This window comes from Cyprinodon tularosa, unplaced genomic scaffold, assembly GCF_016077235.1.
Source record: "Cyprinodon tularosa strain WSP-4 unplaced genomic scaffold, ASM1607723v1 ctg181, whole genome shotgun sequence".
NCBI classification, from domain to species: Eukaryota; Metazoa; Chordata; class Actinopteri; order Cyprinodontiformes; family Cyprinodontidae; genus Cyprinodon; species Cyprinodon tularosa.
In genome coordinates this window covers 97042-114543 of record NW_024038614.1, presented here as the reverse complement: position 1 = coordinate 114543, position 17502 = coordinate 97042, and the positions used below count along the sequence as shown (strand labels likewise).

The following is a 17502-nucleotide window of genomic DNA, read 5'->3' as shown; positions in this document are numbered from 1 at the left end:
TGTTTCTAAAATTAAAAAGTGTTCATTCAATACTGTTCTACATTAATTTCTGCAGTTTTTAAATTTACAAATGGGCTGGAAGTATTGGCTCATGTTTAATCTAAGCAAACAGTTTTTGGGGAGGGGCTATGCAAACTCTTCTTCTTTTAAAACAATGCCTTCAGCAGTTCTGTACAGTTTCCATTGGACACAGAAAGTAACTTTAACCCATATATATACATTTTTTTTTTCAAACATACTGCCATTAAAGGAGTTTTGTTTTTGTGGTTCTTTTTCACAGTGAGAATTTCAGTTGATTTCTATGACATTTATCAAAAGAATTACAATTTTGACTGAAATGACAATGACTTGTTTTCTTACAGGAGTCTGGAGTGAGATCAGACTGGATCAGTCAGCCTCTCAGGTGCAGAGACCTGGGGACACAGTGAAGATGTCTTGTGTCATTTCTGGTTACAGAATGACAAGCAAATATATCAACTGGATTAGACAGAAATCAGGGAGAGCTCTGGAATGGATTGGATATATGAACACTGGTAGCAACGATCCCACCTATGCCAGTTCATTTCAAAGTCGTTTCACCATGACTGAAAATGTCCCCAGCAGCACCCAGTACCTTGAGATCAGCAGACTAACAACAGAAGATTCTGCTGTTTACTTCTGTGCTCGAGAGACACGGTGACTGAAGGCAGTGGAGCAGCTGTACAAATACAGCCACAGACAAGAAACAATAGGCTCATAGAGACATCTGGTCTCTCTCCAATGAATAATAATAAAGTTAATACATCAATATCAAACCTATTTCTCCAATCTAACAACAACATTCTAGTTACCCTGATAGTGATTATATTTATAGAGATCATTTTGTTCTCATAAATTAATGTTTTACTAGACCACTCTTTGGAAAAATAAACAACTGTTGTTAATATGTTTAATACAAAATACTACATTGCTTTGTTTGAGTGGTTGGGCTCAGTTTTGTCTTTTTATTCTTTATTTGATGAAAGATTTGCACGTCAGAGTTAACATGGCTCAATAAACAGCAGTACTGGATAAGAAATTATTAAATTGATAAACATTAATCCATTATTTATTAGCCAGACTTTCTGCCTACTCTCCTCCTAGCTCTTTACCCCAGCATCGAATAGTAATACTAATATCCTCTAAAGTGGATGAATCTGAAAAGGAGCCAAACTTTAACTATTTTTGAAGTAAAGCAGATAAATTGTATACAGAGATCAGCTCTGAGGCTCATGGCAGATAAATAAACAGCATTGACTTATGAACATATTAGATTATTATAAAAAACGGTTTACACTCCTACAAAGTCATGTCCACTTCCACGAATGACTTCAGTAGAGCAACATGTTGAAGCACAGATATAATCTCAACCCAGTGACTGAGAGACATGCTTCCATTATCAAACCCAGTCCTATAGAGAATTACTGTCTAAGGAATGTTCTCTTTAATTTAAACAGTATTTTCTATTTTTCTCCTGCCTTAACAAACCTTAGCTCATTTAACATTGTGACATTCATCCAATTAAGGTGATAAGTCGTATCCCAACCACAGTATTTTCTCTATCAACTGTTTTGATATTTTAGGGAGTTTGAAAAAAAAACATTAGAATTTTACTATGAACTGAAAAAAGTATAATTAACGGAGAATAAGACATGCCAATTATACAATATTTAAAAACCAAAGCATTTTGGGATTTAGAGGTCTTTGTATTATTAATAAACAGATGTGTCAGGTAACAAAATCTAAATACTTTACCTTATTTAAGTGCAAATTTTGCCTACCTCTACTTTACTACAGTCATTTTGTTTCGACAACTATTCACTTCTACTCCTTGCAGTTTTTGCAAATATCTCTATTTTGTACTCCTTATATTTTAAAAGGAGACTTCTTCGTTTTGTTTTATTTAAACTCATTTTCGTTATGGCCTGTTGGTATTTAAAAAAAATAAACTAATCAAAATAATTTGTTTCATCCAGACAATTAATTTATTGCTGATAGGACTCAGTACTGCACCGACTTTTTGTTTGCCTCGTATCAAATTAAATTGTTTTTCTATATGATGCAAAGTTAAATTTGATGCTGTTGCCTTTAGTTAGAAAACTAAGAAACTTAAGTATAAGGAAGTTATCATTCAAAATTGTAGAAAATTTTTCCTTAAATAGGGTAGTTCTGTAACCAGCATATAGGTTTAGCTCGTCTAGCCTTAAAATTATTCTTGCATTACTTTTAATTTTATACTTTAAGTGCTTTAAAAAAAAAGTTGATTACTTAAGTTGATACTCTAGCTTCTACAAAAGTGTTTTTAGACAGAAGGCTTTATGCTTCTGTTTGTCAGGTTTTATGGAGGTTTTGGAGGACCCAAATGCAGAGACAGAAAGAGGCATGGATGTGATTTTGCTGATTTAATGGTGTTCCATAAGGCAACCAAAGTCACTTCCAAAAACAAAATACAGAAACCAAAAACTAAAACTAGTCAGGGAAAAACACTTAAAAAGCAAAGAATCAACTAGGAACCAGCAAACAGTAACTGAAGAGGAGGAGTATGTATCGCAAACAGAACAATGACAAGAGTAATCAACTGATTGGGAGGAGGTGTGGACCGAAGAATTTAAAAGGGAGCTAGAAGAAGGAGACTGACACAAGAGGGCAACAGAGGATAAACAAGAAATACAAAAGAACCCTAATACAACCAGAAAGCAACTAAAATACTACAAAATGGAAATGAAACCAATGAAAACTCAAAAAGAAAACTTAAACAGAACAAAACCATGACTCTACATGAGTAATAAACATTAATACTTTTGAAACCTCTGTTGATAAAAACTTCTCTTCGAAACGTAGCTATTTTTTAAAGATATTTGATAAGTATTTATCATTATTTCAATTTACTGTTTTAACAGATCAAACGGCAAAAGGTTCAGCAAATAAAATAAACCTAAAACACTGGCTTGACGTCCATCATAATAAGCTCCAGTAGCAGGATCTGTCAAGAAAAAACAAAGGCTTGGCAGTAAGTTTCCATCCATCCATCCATCCATCCATCCATCCATCCATCCATCCATCCATCCATCCATCCATCCATCCATCCATCCATCCATCCATCCATCCATCCATCCATCCATCCATCCATCCATCCATCCATCCATCCATCCATCCATCAAACCCAGAACCTTTTTGCTGCAATACAACAGTGCTATAAACTGCCCTAACCGTGCATCCCTTATTTTTGTCAGTAGTCATTTGACAGAAACTAGGTCCAATTGTGATGTAATTGTTTCTTGTCTCTGGCTATGTTTGTAGAGCTGCTACACAGTTTTAAGTTTGGAGATATGAAAACAGCGGAATGTAATAATCTGATAAAGTTCTCTTCTACCCTCTTAAAAAACAAGAATGAATAGAATCATAAAATAAGTGTGTATTTTAAGAGAGTAAGAACAATTTGTAACAAAGAAACAATTTTCTTTGTTTAAAAAAAATAAATAAATAAGGCCTTGATGGAACCTGCAAAAAACGTGAGCTTTGGTGATGTTAGGATAAGTATCATTGCTAGTGATAAATCAGAGACAGTGATAAATCATAAAGCACCTCCTACTTAACAATATATAAAGTAATTTAGTATAAAAGGAAGTCATGATCATCAGTTGAGCTTCAGCATCAATCATGTACTCTGTGGCTCTGTTACTGCTGCTAACTGCTGGATCCTGTAAGGAGTTTTAAATTGATTAGACTTATAGTTGATGCACTTAAAATTAGATGAATTATAGTAATAATTTTGTTTTTTTCCCTGTCTCCACAGGTGTGTTCTGTATTGATCTCATCCAGCCAGACTCTAAAGTTGTGCAGCCTGGACAGTCTCTGACTATCACCTGTCAGCCCTCTGGTTACTCTATAACTGATAACAGCTATGCAACAGGTTGGATCAGACATCGGGAAGGAAAAGCAATGGAATGGATCTTTCATATGTGGGGTGGTGGGAACTTTTACCAAAATAATGCTCTGAAGAACAAGTTCAGCTACAGCAGAGACACTTCTGCTGGAACAGTAACAATAACAGGACAGAATCTACAGCCTGAAGACACAGCTGTTTATTACTGTGTGAGGCGGCACAGTGATACAAACCACAGAGGAGGCTGTGCAAAAACAAGTCAGACAGAAGGATTAAATTAAAATCATATGTAAACAAAGTCTGTGGAAAGGAGGCCCCGGTAATCACTGATTTGTGTCACAAACTTTGGGAGATAAAGATGCAATATATGTGGGTTATCAAGAACAGTTGGGTGTTTCAGCATCAAAACTACTCCTATCGCCTTCTTTGGACTATTGTTATGGTTTTGTCAGGAGATCAAGAAATCAGATAACTGAGTTTATTGAAGATAAGGGAATAAGGTAATAGGGAGATCAGGAACTGCAGTGATGGCACAGGAGGCAGGTTCTCTAAAAACACATCACAGGATTAGAACTGACAGAGTGAGGGAATGAATGTATCAGGCATCCATCTTACATTTGCGAGTGATGTCCAGGGTTGTGGCTGTAAGCTGGTGGTGGTGAGTTTGATTCTTTCAAGTAAATGGTGTCTTTAGAGAACTATTGTAGCTGCTGGGCGGGCAGGCCGTGAAGATGGAGTGGTTTCAGTGAAAGTAGTTTGCAGAGGCATTCCCAGAACAGGGAACTGAAAATAACTCACAGATTAATAGAGACATGAAGTATTTTCAAGTGCTCAGAGAGACAGAGAGGTAATACTCCTTACTGTACCTGCAGCTGATGATCCAGCCCAGCAGCAAATGACAGAAGTCGCCCTCTGGTGGAAGAACCTGAAGGATGAAAAAATAACCTAGCCACAACCCCAATCCCTGACAAGTAAAGGAGAACCTACTGAGGCCTTTTCTTTAAATTAAGGAAAATAAAAAATAGATTTTTATTATACATAAAGAATAAAAAAATGAAATAAAAATATTTCAGGCCATTTGTACACAGGTATTAATATGATCCGTATTATTCTTCAGACTGGCAATGTATTCCTCAACTTTTATAACCATAGAAAACTAGAATTTTTGTAACAGTAAGACAAATTCTTCTGTTTTTTTATTTCATCTTCATTATCTGCTTGTGTGTTCTGAAATAAGATAAAATGCATGACTATGATTATTGGAATCCATTCAGTCAAAAGTGCAAAGAACTCATTATGACAGTATTGAAATATTTAAAAGGCATCAGGGGCAGGAATTGTGAAATAATATTTTCCTGTATTTAATAATACATATCTTGCCATTTCTTTGAATAGGCTGTTTGCTGGATAATACACAGGGGTGGGGTGGGGGGTGCGGGGGGCATTGGGCGAATTTTGCTAAGGAAGAAGCACGTCTTTAAAACACTTTTAGGGATAGTAATGGATTCCTCTGCAGTCACCAAATGACCAACATCTACTTAAAACCCATTAAAAGTGTTCTATCCATCATGGATAAACTGCAAGAATACAAAAAGTGGTGGATTGGTTTAGCAGAATAAAGTCACCCATTCATTATACAGTATCTAAAGATATATAAATAAACAGCTTTGAAAAATATGGTTGGTCACCTAATCTGAACAAAAATTGTCCAGGGATCAAATGTAGGTGAGAAACCTTTAGAGAGGAGTTATTAGTCATGCAGAAATTCAAATATATGGGATTGAACTCTGTAGATGGTAGACCTTGTTGGGATCCGGAGGCTTGCCCACCAGAGGGCGCCGAGGATCCCTTCCTGAGGGCTTGTGCTCACCTGCAACACTTGTCTTCCATCTGCTCATCAAGAGGACTCCTACTTAAGGAGGAGGAGACTGACACTCCAGTGCCAGAGTGTTTGCCAGTAATGGTATCAGCAAAACCTGAGCCAGTCTACCAGATCTTGCCTGATTCTTGTGAACCTGTCTGACCCTATTTTCTCCCTGTCTCTCAGAACCTGATTTGCCTGGAAACCTGAAACACTGAAGATAGAGACCTCAACCTGGAATCTGCCTGCCTGCACTCAGTTTGCCTCTGCCAAGCTCTCAGTTCTCCGCCTGCCTGCACTCAGTTCAATCTCTGCTAGCCCTCAGCCTTCTGCCTGCCTACTAGCATCTGGACCCTCAAGTTTCCCCCCCTGCTGATCAGTTCCACTTCTAAGCAGGTATTCCCCCCATCATCTGATAAACAGCAGTTTACCTGGAACTCCTCTAACCTCTCTGTACTCCTCAGTGGAGATCCAGCCGTGACCAGTCTGACCACCCAAGTTCCTGTTCACATTTTATCTACACCTTTGTCAATAAACCTTTTGAACTTTCTCCTAACCTCCGTGTGTTTCTGCATATGGGCTAGACATCTAATCCCATCATGACAGACCTCTTCTCTGGTTTAATTCTCTTCACCTATTTTGCATTGTAAGTGGCTGTAAACTTTCAGTTCAGCATCATATTTCTCTTCTCTCCTTTGTAGCCGACTGTGATGAAAATGAAAACTTAAGGATCAATGGTTTCTTATTTTTATATATTCATAGGCTTTAGCAAAAAGGAAAATACACAAAACATATTGGTATGATTTAAATGGCTGAAATTTGCTTCAAGGTATCAAGTCCAGCAACAATTACAGCCTGGTCCATTAAATATGATTCAGATATAAATTCATATTCTGCATGGATCAACAGTACAACTTTTTGAGTTGCTGACATTAATATTATTATTATCCCCTTCATCTTCTGATATTTACTCATAAGCCTGGAACTCCATGGTTTGTTTGTTTTTATTTTGTTGGAATAACTACTGTATGTCCTGGAAGACTGAGAATCTTGACCAGCAAGTTGGCTGAATGCATTTAGATTTCAGAAGAATTTGATGTAATATGGTTAATTATTTTAAAGTTTAGCTGAATAGTAAGTATGGGACATTTTTGATAAAAAATCCAAAAGGTGCAGTTATGCTTAATTTAAATGTGATGTTTAGAGGATTCATTGGTTTATTTTTCCAATTTCATGTGTGTGATTAAGTTAGTTTATTGGTTGCATAACATTTTCCTAATCTATTATGATATTTATTGCACAGGGTTGAAGTGAAAATATCTCACACAGCCTGCCTCTGATTCTGCAGTAAGTCAGATTCTAATTATCTGCTGTCAGGTCTCTTACTCCGTCTATTGCTCCTGGACAGCTGGAGGAAGGGATTGGAGAAATATGAATATCTTACAGAAAAAACACATATTCCCTCAAATATAAAGGGGAACACCATTTTTTTTTTCATTTTATTATTTTTTTTTTTACATTGGGCCCTTGATTTTACGTTATAAAATCATTTTCTACTCACCCATATTAGTTTTGTGTCATTTGGAGCTGTTCTGAAGATATTCGGTTTTGTTATATCCAAGTAACGTCTTCCTATGGGCAACAAATTTAAGGTAAAACAGACTGACTACTGAACAGTTCTCTTCTAACTTTGATCATTGCATGTTTGCTTGGTGATAAATGAACTCTGTCATGTTTGATGGTAAATGCTCAATTTTCCATATTTACTTCATTATGCCTCTTCTGCAACCAACTATGATAATCAGAAGAGGAAACAGTGGACAAAAACTGCCCTCAAGGAAGAGTGGAAGTATTTCAATATAAAAAATTTAATAATTTCTTCAAATATTTTCACTCAAGAAGAAATAACAATTATCGCCAAAAAAATAAAAACTCACTCAATTAGGATTTAAAAAGTATTTGTTAAAGGAAAGGTTGTTGAAGTTCTGAATAAGACAACTGATTTTAGTTTCTAAAATAATGGGTTAGCTTCACAATAAACTGAAATAATGAAAGTACTTTAAATAGTGGCATTATAAATAAGTAAAACTTAAAAACATAATAAGCAAACAGAAAATATTGGCAAACTACTTAAATTGTATTTGCTGTCCAATAGTTTGAAGATTTTCCAATGATAATACATTTGGTTTAGTTAATCTCTGATAGGTAAAGCAGGCAAGTAAAAGTACTTTTACTTCAAAATCAATATTGCTTATGTAGCAGTAAAAGGTATTGATATTTTGTTATATCTTTGTGAAACCCTAAGACAAAAAAATTTATAGGTTTTTAATTTATTTACCAACAACATTTGGTTAAATTATTTTTAGATATTTTTATCACATCTTTACATAAAATGAAAATACCTGGAAGTGAAAACATCTGTTGCAGTTTTTATTTGAACACAATAGAGGGCATTCATTGTTGCTGATTTTATATTTGATTTTGAATATTATTGAAAATCAGATTAAAACCATGTCTTAAGTTATTTTTTACTTTTCTATTACTTCAGCCATTAGATTATGTGTCTGTTTGTGCAATGAGAATAAAAACTTTCGTTTCTTTTCTCCCTCTGATACATAATATTTCAGCCATTTTCTTTCGATCAGTGAAGAGATCATTGATTCAACAACTTTTTGTATGAAAAATTGTATATATTAAACAGCTTACAATATATAAAACAAGGTTTCGAAAAAAAATCCTGATCATCCTATTTTTTGTCAAGGCAATTGGTATAAAATAAGCAATTTTATACTTCAGATGAAACATTTATTCCATTTATTTTCTATATTTTCTGTTAGTTCTTATACATAAGGTTGAAACTTGAATCAAAATAAAAACATCTACTTGTTAATGACGTTTTTAACAGAACTTAAAAATATGGTTTATGTTTCAAGACAAGAATGTCATTTAAAGGATACTTTGGTTGATATCATGCTTTCAAACGGCAAAGATCCCAGAATATTGCTAAATATAAACTAAAGGTGTGAGTACCCGGGGAATGTCTCTGGTAACATGTGCAGTAAAAAAGAGACTTTTGGTTAATAAGAGTTTTTTAACCATAGGGCTTTGAAAAATTATAGTGAATATGTATAAAATATCCATTACTATATTGATGAATATATCTGATTAAGGAACACGACTTCAAAAGCCATTTTATATCTTTTACTTTTATCAACCCATCTGTGGGTGAAGTAGATTTTAGTTGTAGGGTTTTTTACTGTGATATACTGAGGTGGCACACAAATATACACCAATACAAAAACCTCAGAATAGAAACCCGAGAAAATAATCTTCAAGTATGCAGAGAAAAACTGATAGAAAACCATATTTATTTGAAGAAAATCAGGTAAGTGTGATATGCATCTACATTAATGTTGAAAAGTTTAAAAAAAGCTGTTTTAAATAGTTATAGCAAGAAGATAATTTTGAGTTCAACTAGATTTTAGAATCTTTTATAAGACCCACAAATATTACTCAGCTATATAAAGCTCATTTGGACATTTTTATTTATTCTAGTATTGTGTGTTATACAAATTGATTAATTTTTGCTGCTGCTGCTTTGGTGCTTTAGTTTTCTGTTAAAGAAGTCAGCGGAGAAGATGTAGCATTGTGATTATGATTATAGTTTGGACTACTGGGGAAATGGAAAGTTACAGTTCTCCCAGGTAAGATTTTTTTAAAACATATTTTAAATACTATTTTTTGAGGTTGTCAAAGAGAAGTCAAAGCTATTAATTGATATAAACTTATACAAGGAAGAGTTTTGGGTCATGTTTAATTTTGTTGCAGTAAATATTGTGTTACTTTTTTTTATTTGATCACTGATTGGCAGAATAAAAGTTTTATGTATTACAAGTTTCTTAGAAAAACAGATATTGAGACTGTTGCTTTTGCAATTTTGTGTTGTTATAAAGACAAAATTTTTGATAAACCAAAAAGGAAACTAAGATGGGAAAAAATGTGATTAGCTTTAACTTAATTTAGCTTATGTTGCATTTTTTATGGAAAAAAAAAAAAAAGTCTTTATTCCATTCACCTTCCTATTTATGAAATGGGTGAATGTTTATTTACAAAAAAGAAGCAACTTTGCTTTCAAGGTTTTCCCTTTTTTTAAACTGAGGTGATGTCCAAAAAATAAAAACCTTAAAGGAATTATCTGCAGTTAGATTGAAAATGTAAATGTGAACCAAAATATAAACCAAACATTCTCTGTTTATTTTTAACCTATACATAGTAGGATATATACTTTTAAAACTTTTAAGCTTCACATTATTCGGTGAGTTATTGACACAGTTGTGGAAATATCTTCGGGACAAAAACTCTGAACATTTTCTTTTTACAGATATTGATGGTCTGAGATTTGTTCATTGAGACATACATTTGTTGAAAAATTTTGTCAGAGCTTTTTTATGTTTTCATAGTACAGCATCAGCTAAATTTTAGTATTTCATCCAGCTATGTTGTTTCATTAATTATTTTTACCATGTTTTCATTTTTATGAAATGTAATTTATTTATAGTCTTGTTTGCTCTAATATGTCAGTGCTAAATTTTCTTAACCTTTTCCAATGAAATGTTTGATTTATTTGAAATATTGAAATTGCCTGTGAAATTTTCATTGAGTCATTAATTATACAAGGACACTAAAATCTAAATATATCAATGACATTGAAAAGATAACCTTTAAGGTTTATTTTAAAGCCAACAAACAATAGTAGTTTGTATAAAAAACACACAAAATGATACACAAGAAAACATTTAAAAAGTTTAGGATTCAAAAATGAATGACATTTTTTTCTACATACAGAGTTTGCTTTTATGCTTGGACAGCTGGATCATCTACGTTTTCAAATTTAATTAGATTTTAGTCTTGGCTAATGATTCTATTGCTCTTATCAACTTCTCAACATGTGCTTTCTGTAAAAGCTAAATAAGGTGCAATGTCTGTCCTCCAGCCATTACTGCACTAAAAAAAATGAATTTTTGGTGCAGTAAAATCTATTAGAGTATCTGTCATAATTTCTACTCTAAAAACTAGGATCTCTAAAGTAAAATTAAACCTTTTTTTGTAATGCATGACTTTTGGGGAAATAGGAAGTTTACTTAGATTTCCGTATACTATTTAAAGGTTTAATAGCAGTATGTACATAAACCTTAAAAAACTAGATAAACTTTACTTTTAAAATTTAGCGCTTTGAAACGCATGCATGTATGCATGCACACTGTAGCTCACAGGAGGACTGATTCTGCTCCACACATCACAGGATCAGACACAGAGCAAGAGGCCGTCCCAACAACAGTCATTTTGGCTGGGTGCAACAGTACTGCAAAAGCCTGCTCGCTGCCAATGGGACTGATATATGCCCAGAACTAGGCATAGCCTCCCACTTTTGAAGACCTCCCAAAACTTTTCCTGGAGTTGGATGGATTTAAACTGTCCCAAAAGTAAACGCCCTAAAATTGAAGTTGCTTTTCTAAATGCATTCAAATTCTCCTTAGGTGTGAATGTGTGCGTGAATGGTTGTTTGTCTCTGGTGTTGCCCTGCGATAGACTGGTGACCTTTCCAGGGTGTACCCCGCCTCTCGCCCGTAGACAGCTGGAGATCGGATCCAGCAGTATGTGAGTAATATCACATAATGCAACAAAGTAAATCAATATTTCAAGCACAAGAAAATAATATCTACTTAATTACTTCATAACAGCATATACTACAGGGATATAAGAGTTAATACAATTTTTGAGTAAAAGGGTGTTTGTGCCTATGAAAAACAAGTACACTTTACTTAATTTGTTTAAAAAAATCTAACTTACAACTTGGATGTAATTAAGTAAATGTTACTTGATATCTTAACAACTGTTATGCCTTATGGGAAGTAACAATCACTTGATACTGGCAAGTGAGTTTTACTTGATATTGCAGCATTAAATTTTACTAAAATTATTTGTGTGCAAATACTTAAAAAATATTTTTTATATTGTACGGTAAGTACACTTTCGCTGGTTGAGTTGAGAACAGCCAGTTTCCCCATCTGGCTTTAGGAACATCCTACCCTGGATAGTGTTCTTACTGTTGACCAAACAAAGGATGATAAATAGGTTCCATAGATTGATAATATCTGTTTGGCACAATTATCTGATGAAGACTCCATGCCCAACAGGAGGCTGGATTGAATCCAGTTATATCAATGTTGAGACAGCCACTACCCAACACAGGACCCAGACTTTAGGGCACAGTATGCATCCACTTTCTGTACACTATCTTCCAGGACATGTGGTCGTAATATTTTGTCTTGGAGATAGTAGATCCTTGCTTTCATGCATATTTACAAGATTATTTAGTATTATTATAACCTGATTAACTTACTGTTATGATTCTGGCCTCTTTGCCTGCTCTGCTTTCTCTGAGAGCAATCAACTCCCGCTGCTGCCTGCTGCACTGCCGTGCAATCAGCAGCATGTCTCTCAGCTGGGCTCAAACAGTTATAAGGCAGCCTGTGGCTGGCAGACAGGGCCAGATATTTGCAAGGCAACAAGCAAGCAGTGAGTATCCAGCACTTCATGTTACCTGACCAAGCTCTTGGCCACGTCTTTGCCTCACGGATTTTCCCTCTTGCCTAGCCCTCATTGGATTTCTCTTCCTTCTGGACAATGGCCCTGTTTTTGCCCCTTGACTTCTGCCTCCTGCAAAGCCACTTAATCATTAAGCCTGAGTCTGGCTTCTACTGTAGGACATTGATCATGCCTCTGTGCTCCACAGTGCTCCTCTGTGCTTGTTTGAACAACAACTGTTCAAAGGAGCAGTCCGCTCTGTTCAAGCTCCTGATACCCGCTGAAGGGAGGAATCTTTTAAGGTTATTGGTTTTGTTGGTTTCATGTATTTCATTATTTGAACTCCTTCAAGCCACTAACCTACATCCCCCTTCTTAGTAATCCCTGGTCCTCGGTGGATGTGTTCCTGAAGTCCTGAGTTCTGAATAAACTGTTTTAAGTTCTAATTCTGTGTTCTGGCTGCAAATTTGGGTCTTCTGTCTTGATCATTACACTTATTCTTTTAAATCAATGTATAAATTATAATAAATTTCATATACTAATTTCCATACATTGTGTGGAAAATAAGAAACATTTAATGTAAAAAAGATGGTTGTTTCCTTTAACTGGAATTGCTTGAATGCTTGAAATAAGTTATACACTTTCAGTTAAATCTTGTATAAACTGTAAAGTTTCAGATTATTTTCTATAAGCTTACTGTAATACCATGTGATTTACTTCAAGTGTTAAGAAGTTAGCCTACTTGAGTTCAGTAACTGACCAACAATAGAGGCTGGTGCCACAGCCTCTGAATGCTGTTTGTATCACTGAGATCTAAGGCAGTATGTCCAACCCACATCCATGTGATTCATTCATTGCTAATTTATTTCCCTCAGCAGGTGTATAGTATCAGCTGAGGTGAGCCAATCTATATTCTGAAATATCAATCTCTAAACATTAGTTGCCATATCTCTTAATCTTCAGCTTCAAAACGGCCATGGTTATCAAATATGGTTACTAAAAGCTGCACTTGTTTTATTTTGTCCTTAAGGGGGCAGTGTTAACTTATACCAGAATAACAAAAAACTGAGCTTTCATTACATTAACTGCATTCAGCTAAGTTTAAAATTAGTAACCCATATTGTGAGTACCTCATCCAAAGACAGTGGAATATTATTGGAAGATCAAAGGTACAAAGGCTACAAATATTGCTCACAATATTACTATTATTATTATTGAATTGTTATTAATAATGCTAATACTTTCAGGACACCCATGGACACTACAATCCACAATGCATATTCACGATATTAAAAACAGTGGCGGCAGTCAGTAGACATATGCAGTCTTGAACAGATGAGTTTTTAGCTATGATTTAAACAAAGGTAAAGTGTCAATACAACCGATTTCAAGGGGGAGGAAATTCCAAAGTTTAGGAGCTTGGCTCCTAAACTTTGGAAGGCTATAGAGGGTCTAGATACTGGTATAACTGAGGATAATGCAAACAAACCCATTTTAAAAAGCCTCATAAACAAGCACACACAATATAACATGAACCATTCTAAAAATAAAAGAAAAAAACAAAGGGAAAACACAATGCCATCTTAATGTGGACATCACCAATACAGACCTCATTGAGAACAGTTTTTTTTGTAGTGTATCATATTTTTGACTGATCCTACAGTAGATACATGATTGACCTGCACTAACATTGAAAAATGTTTCAGAAATTACTAAAAAAAGTTTTGGAATACACGAGGCAGTACACTTACAAAGTAATGTAAAATTTTTTGCAAATAAAAATGCAAACAAACTCATTTTGATTCAAACTTAATTATTAAGCTGAAAATCAATGCAAAACAGATAACTTCTCCTTCTTACTAGAGAAGGAGACTACTGTAAATATGATGCATACCTGCAAAACCAACTGAGAGCATTAATCTTTACAATGGTCTTATTTGGTTGTTCTTATTATTTCTTTTGTCAGAAATGGTAGGAACACAGATGATAATTGAAATAAAAAACACCTTTTTATAGTTGCATTAACAAACTGTCTGATGTACTGATGGTCAAACATTGACTGAGTGTGAACAGTGGTTAAAAGACCTGGAGAATCCCAGAGACTGACCTGCACATATTCTGGGATTAGTGGCACTCCTCGTGCAGCTTGGATCACACAGGCAGCTGGGAAAGGAATAGAATGGATTGCTTGTATCCTCAGCAGTGGTGGTACAGTAGCAGCTTCTATTCTCAGTTAGAGAAAAAATGTTTACCATCTCCAGAAACAACAACAGGAATGAAGTCTATCTGCAGCTGAACAGCTTGACAACTCAGGATTCTGCTGTTTATTAATGTGCTAGCAGGGGTCTCAAACCGGTTCCAGAAAGGGCCGTGTGGCTGCAGGTTTTCTTTCCAACCAAGCAATAGCTCACCAGACTCCAGTCATCTCATCAACAGAATGCAATCTGAACATGATGACTTGATGAATAGATGAATGGAGTCTGGTGTGCTATTGCTTGTTTGGAAAGAAAACCTGCAGCCACACAGCCCTTTCTGGAACTGGTTTTACTCCCCTGTAAGAGAGTCACAGTGACTTGGAAAGTAGAAACCCTGTACAAAAAGTATTAGATGAGTTCTGACTTAACAAGACCAGAACTGTTACCTGTTTTTTTTTATGCATGACACAGTGACAAATTGAAAAAAGCTACTACAATTCAGCAGCTACCTTGGAGAGACTCCCACCAACAACTAGCAAACAAACATATTTTGAAACTGTCAGTTATATCAAAGTAAAAAAAGGACAACATAAGAGTGACATGAAATTTAGAAATATCCATGTTGTAGACCATGAAAGACAACCCTCTCAGAATTTTATGAATTATTCTTTAAAAGGAGATTTACATTGCAAAGTGTTATGTTGACTTTAGTTATATCATTCTTTTCATAAAACTTTTAAAAACATGTCACAGCATTCAGGGTATGTTTTCACAAACAGAATGGGTTACTTGCAATCGTTATCTGGATATACTGATTTTTATTTTTTTTCATGGGCTCTTATCATGATACAGTTTGAAAGTCTGTCAAACTGGAAATAATAAATGCGTTATTAGATTTTTTTGGATAAATCCTGTCTTATTGAAGTCTTATCACCAGAGTCTTAAAGTTTTTGTGGATGAAGTCATTTCAAAAAAACATTAAAGTTAATATAAAGTTAATTTTCAGAAAAGAAAAACACTGAATCTGTGTGACTTTATCTATTATTTAGTAAATACAACACATGTTTATGGGCATTTAGAAAACACATATAAGAAAACATTAAGTAAAAGTGTGACTCTTAAAATCACGCATTCATTTTTTGTTATAACCATCATGTACCTTTACAGCGGTTAAAAAAAGACACTTTTTTTACACAAGGTGGTGTAGGTTTATTTTTCTGACTTAACATTTTTGAGAGGGAGGGGTCAATGCAAAACATATGAATTCGGCATCTTTATTAAACTGTAACTGTTGCCGCACAAAGTTAACATCAAGCTGCAAACAGACTAGATGCCAATGACCTCCACAATGAAGAGATCAATTTATCCAAATATACTTTTCATTATGTTTTTCACCATAACTGGTAAGAACAAAAATTTTCAGTAAAAAAATTTAATAATATATTAATGTGGATGTTTTGACAAACTGTCTTATATTTCAGGCACTGATGGTCAAACACTGACTGAGTCGGAAACAGTTGTTAAAAGGCCTGGAGATTCACACAGGTTGACCTGTACTTATTCTGGGTTTGATCAGCATTACTGGAATGCTTGGAACAGACAGGCAGCCGGAAAAGGACTGGAATTCCTTGCAACAATCAGTGGTAACAGCGGCAGCATATATTACTCTCAGTCAGTGAAAAACCGTTTTACCATCTCCAGAGATAACAACAGGAATCAAGTCTATCTGCAGATGAACAGTTTGACAGCTGAGGATTCAGCAGTTTATTATTGTGCTCGACACACAGTAACACAAAAAGCAGAAACACTGTACAGAAACTTCTCAGTGCATGAAGAAGCCACCAAATGAGGAGAATAGAACATGTCAAAAAAGGCAATAATTTTGCTCGAAAGTTTCTATTTAAAAAAAAAAAATCCTGTTTTTTTTTTGTTTTTTTTTCTTCGTTATTTTATGCAGGCCAGTTAGTTATACATCAGCTTGAACAGCTAAATCAGGCCAATATCAACCATCATCTGTCAATCAGTTTTTTTTTGTCATAGCATCTTGATTCATATGTAGTAGCTAATATACGCAATGGTTGAAATAAGAAATGTATAGAATTTTGAATATTCTCAAGTGACAGAAAGTCACTTAGATGCTAGGATGGTAAAAGCTGTGTAAAGCACAGAAACCATAAAGCATACATTTTTATGGTAAACATATTTTCGTTTGTACAAAAGGACCAAGGATACCTCTGGTTCTGCAATTAATAAGCAACCAAAATATCCAGTGTTCTGTTAGATTTTAATTAAAATATGAAAATCCCAAAGATTCTGATTATTTTATCTGAAAATAATTAAGAATCTAAGATTCAGAATGAGATATAACTATGAAATTCAGTCGATACATCTACCCCAACCCCTAAATCCTTCAATCACTATATAGAGCGTGGACTATATAGTGTACTTTATGGTGAACTCAGTTAACAGACCATTTGGATAGATGATCCCTTCTTTTTGCTCTCCGTTGGTTACATAACTTTGCCTCCCTGCATGGTGCCTGGGCCATCTTTGTTATTTATTGCCGCCACAACAAATCCCATGATGCTTTACAAGGAGAGCTCTCACAAAGCTTTCCAGGATTTATCTGTTCGTCTAGTGACCATAGATGATCACTACTTTTCAAGGTGCATTGTGGGACATTACGGGTCCCCTACTGTTTCATCCACTAGGCATTTGGACACTCTTATAAAATTGCATAATCAATTTATAGTGTCCTACATAGTGATTAGGGCAGACATTCGGACACAGCCACTGTTTAAACCAATGGCTCCCAACCCAGGGGCACAGGACCAACTTTCCTATATATTTTCGATGTGTCTCTGCTCTGCTTTTTCCAGCATATCTGCATCAAATAACTTAACTTCCACCGCCTGATATTATTACGCTTTTACGTCACATTTGTTTCCCCCTCA

General features: G+C 34.9%; 1 gene segment (V, D, J or C); it reads left to right on the top strand.

Moving 5' to 3' along the window:
• The first annotated feature begins 3678 nt into the window (after nucleotides 1-3678).
• LOC119781704 lies at nucleotides 3679-5983 on the top strand. The segment is given in 3 exon segments: nucleotides 3679-3721; nucleotides 3815-4162; nucleotides 5952-5983. Coding segments are annotated over 3 exon segments (423 nt in total).
• Nucleotides 5984-17502: the final 11519 nt, after the last annotated feature.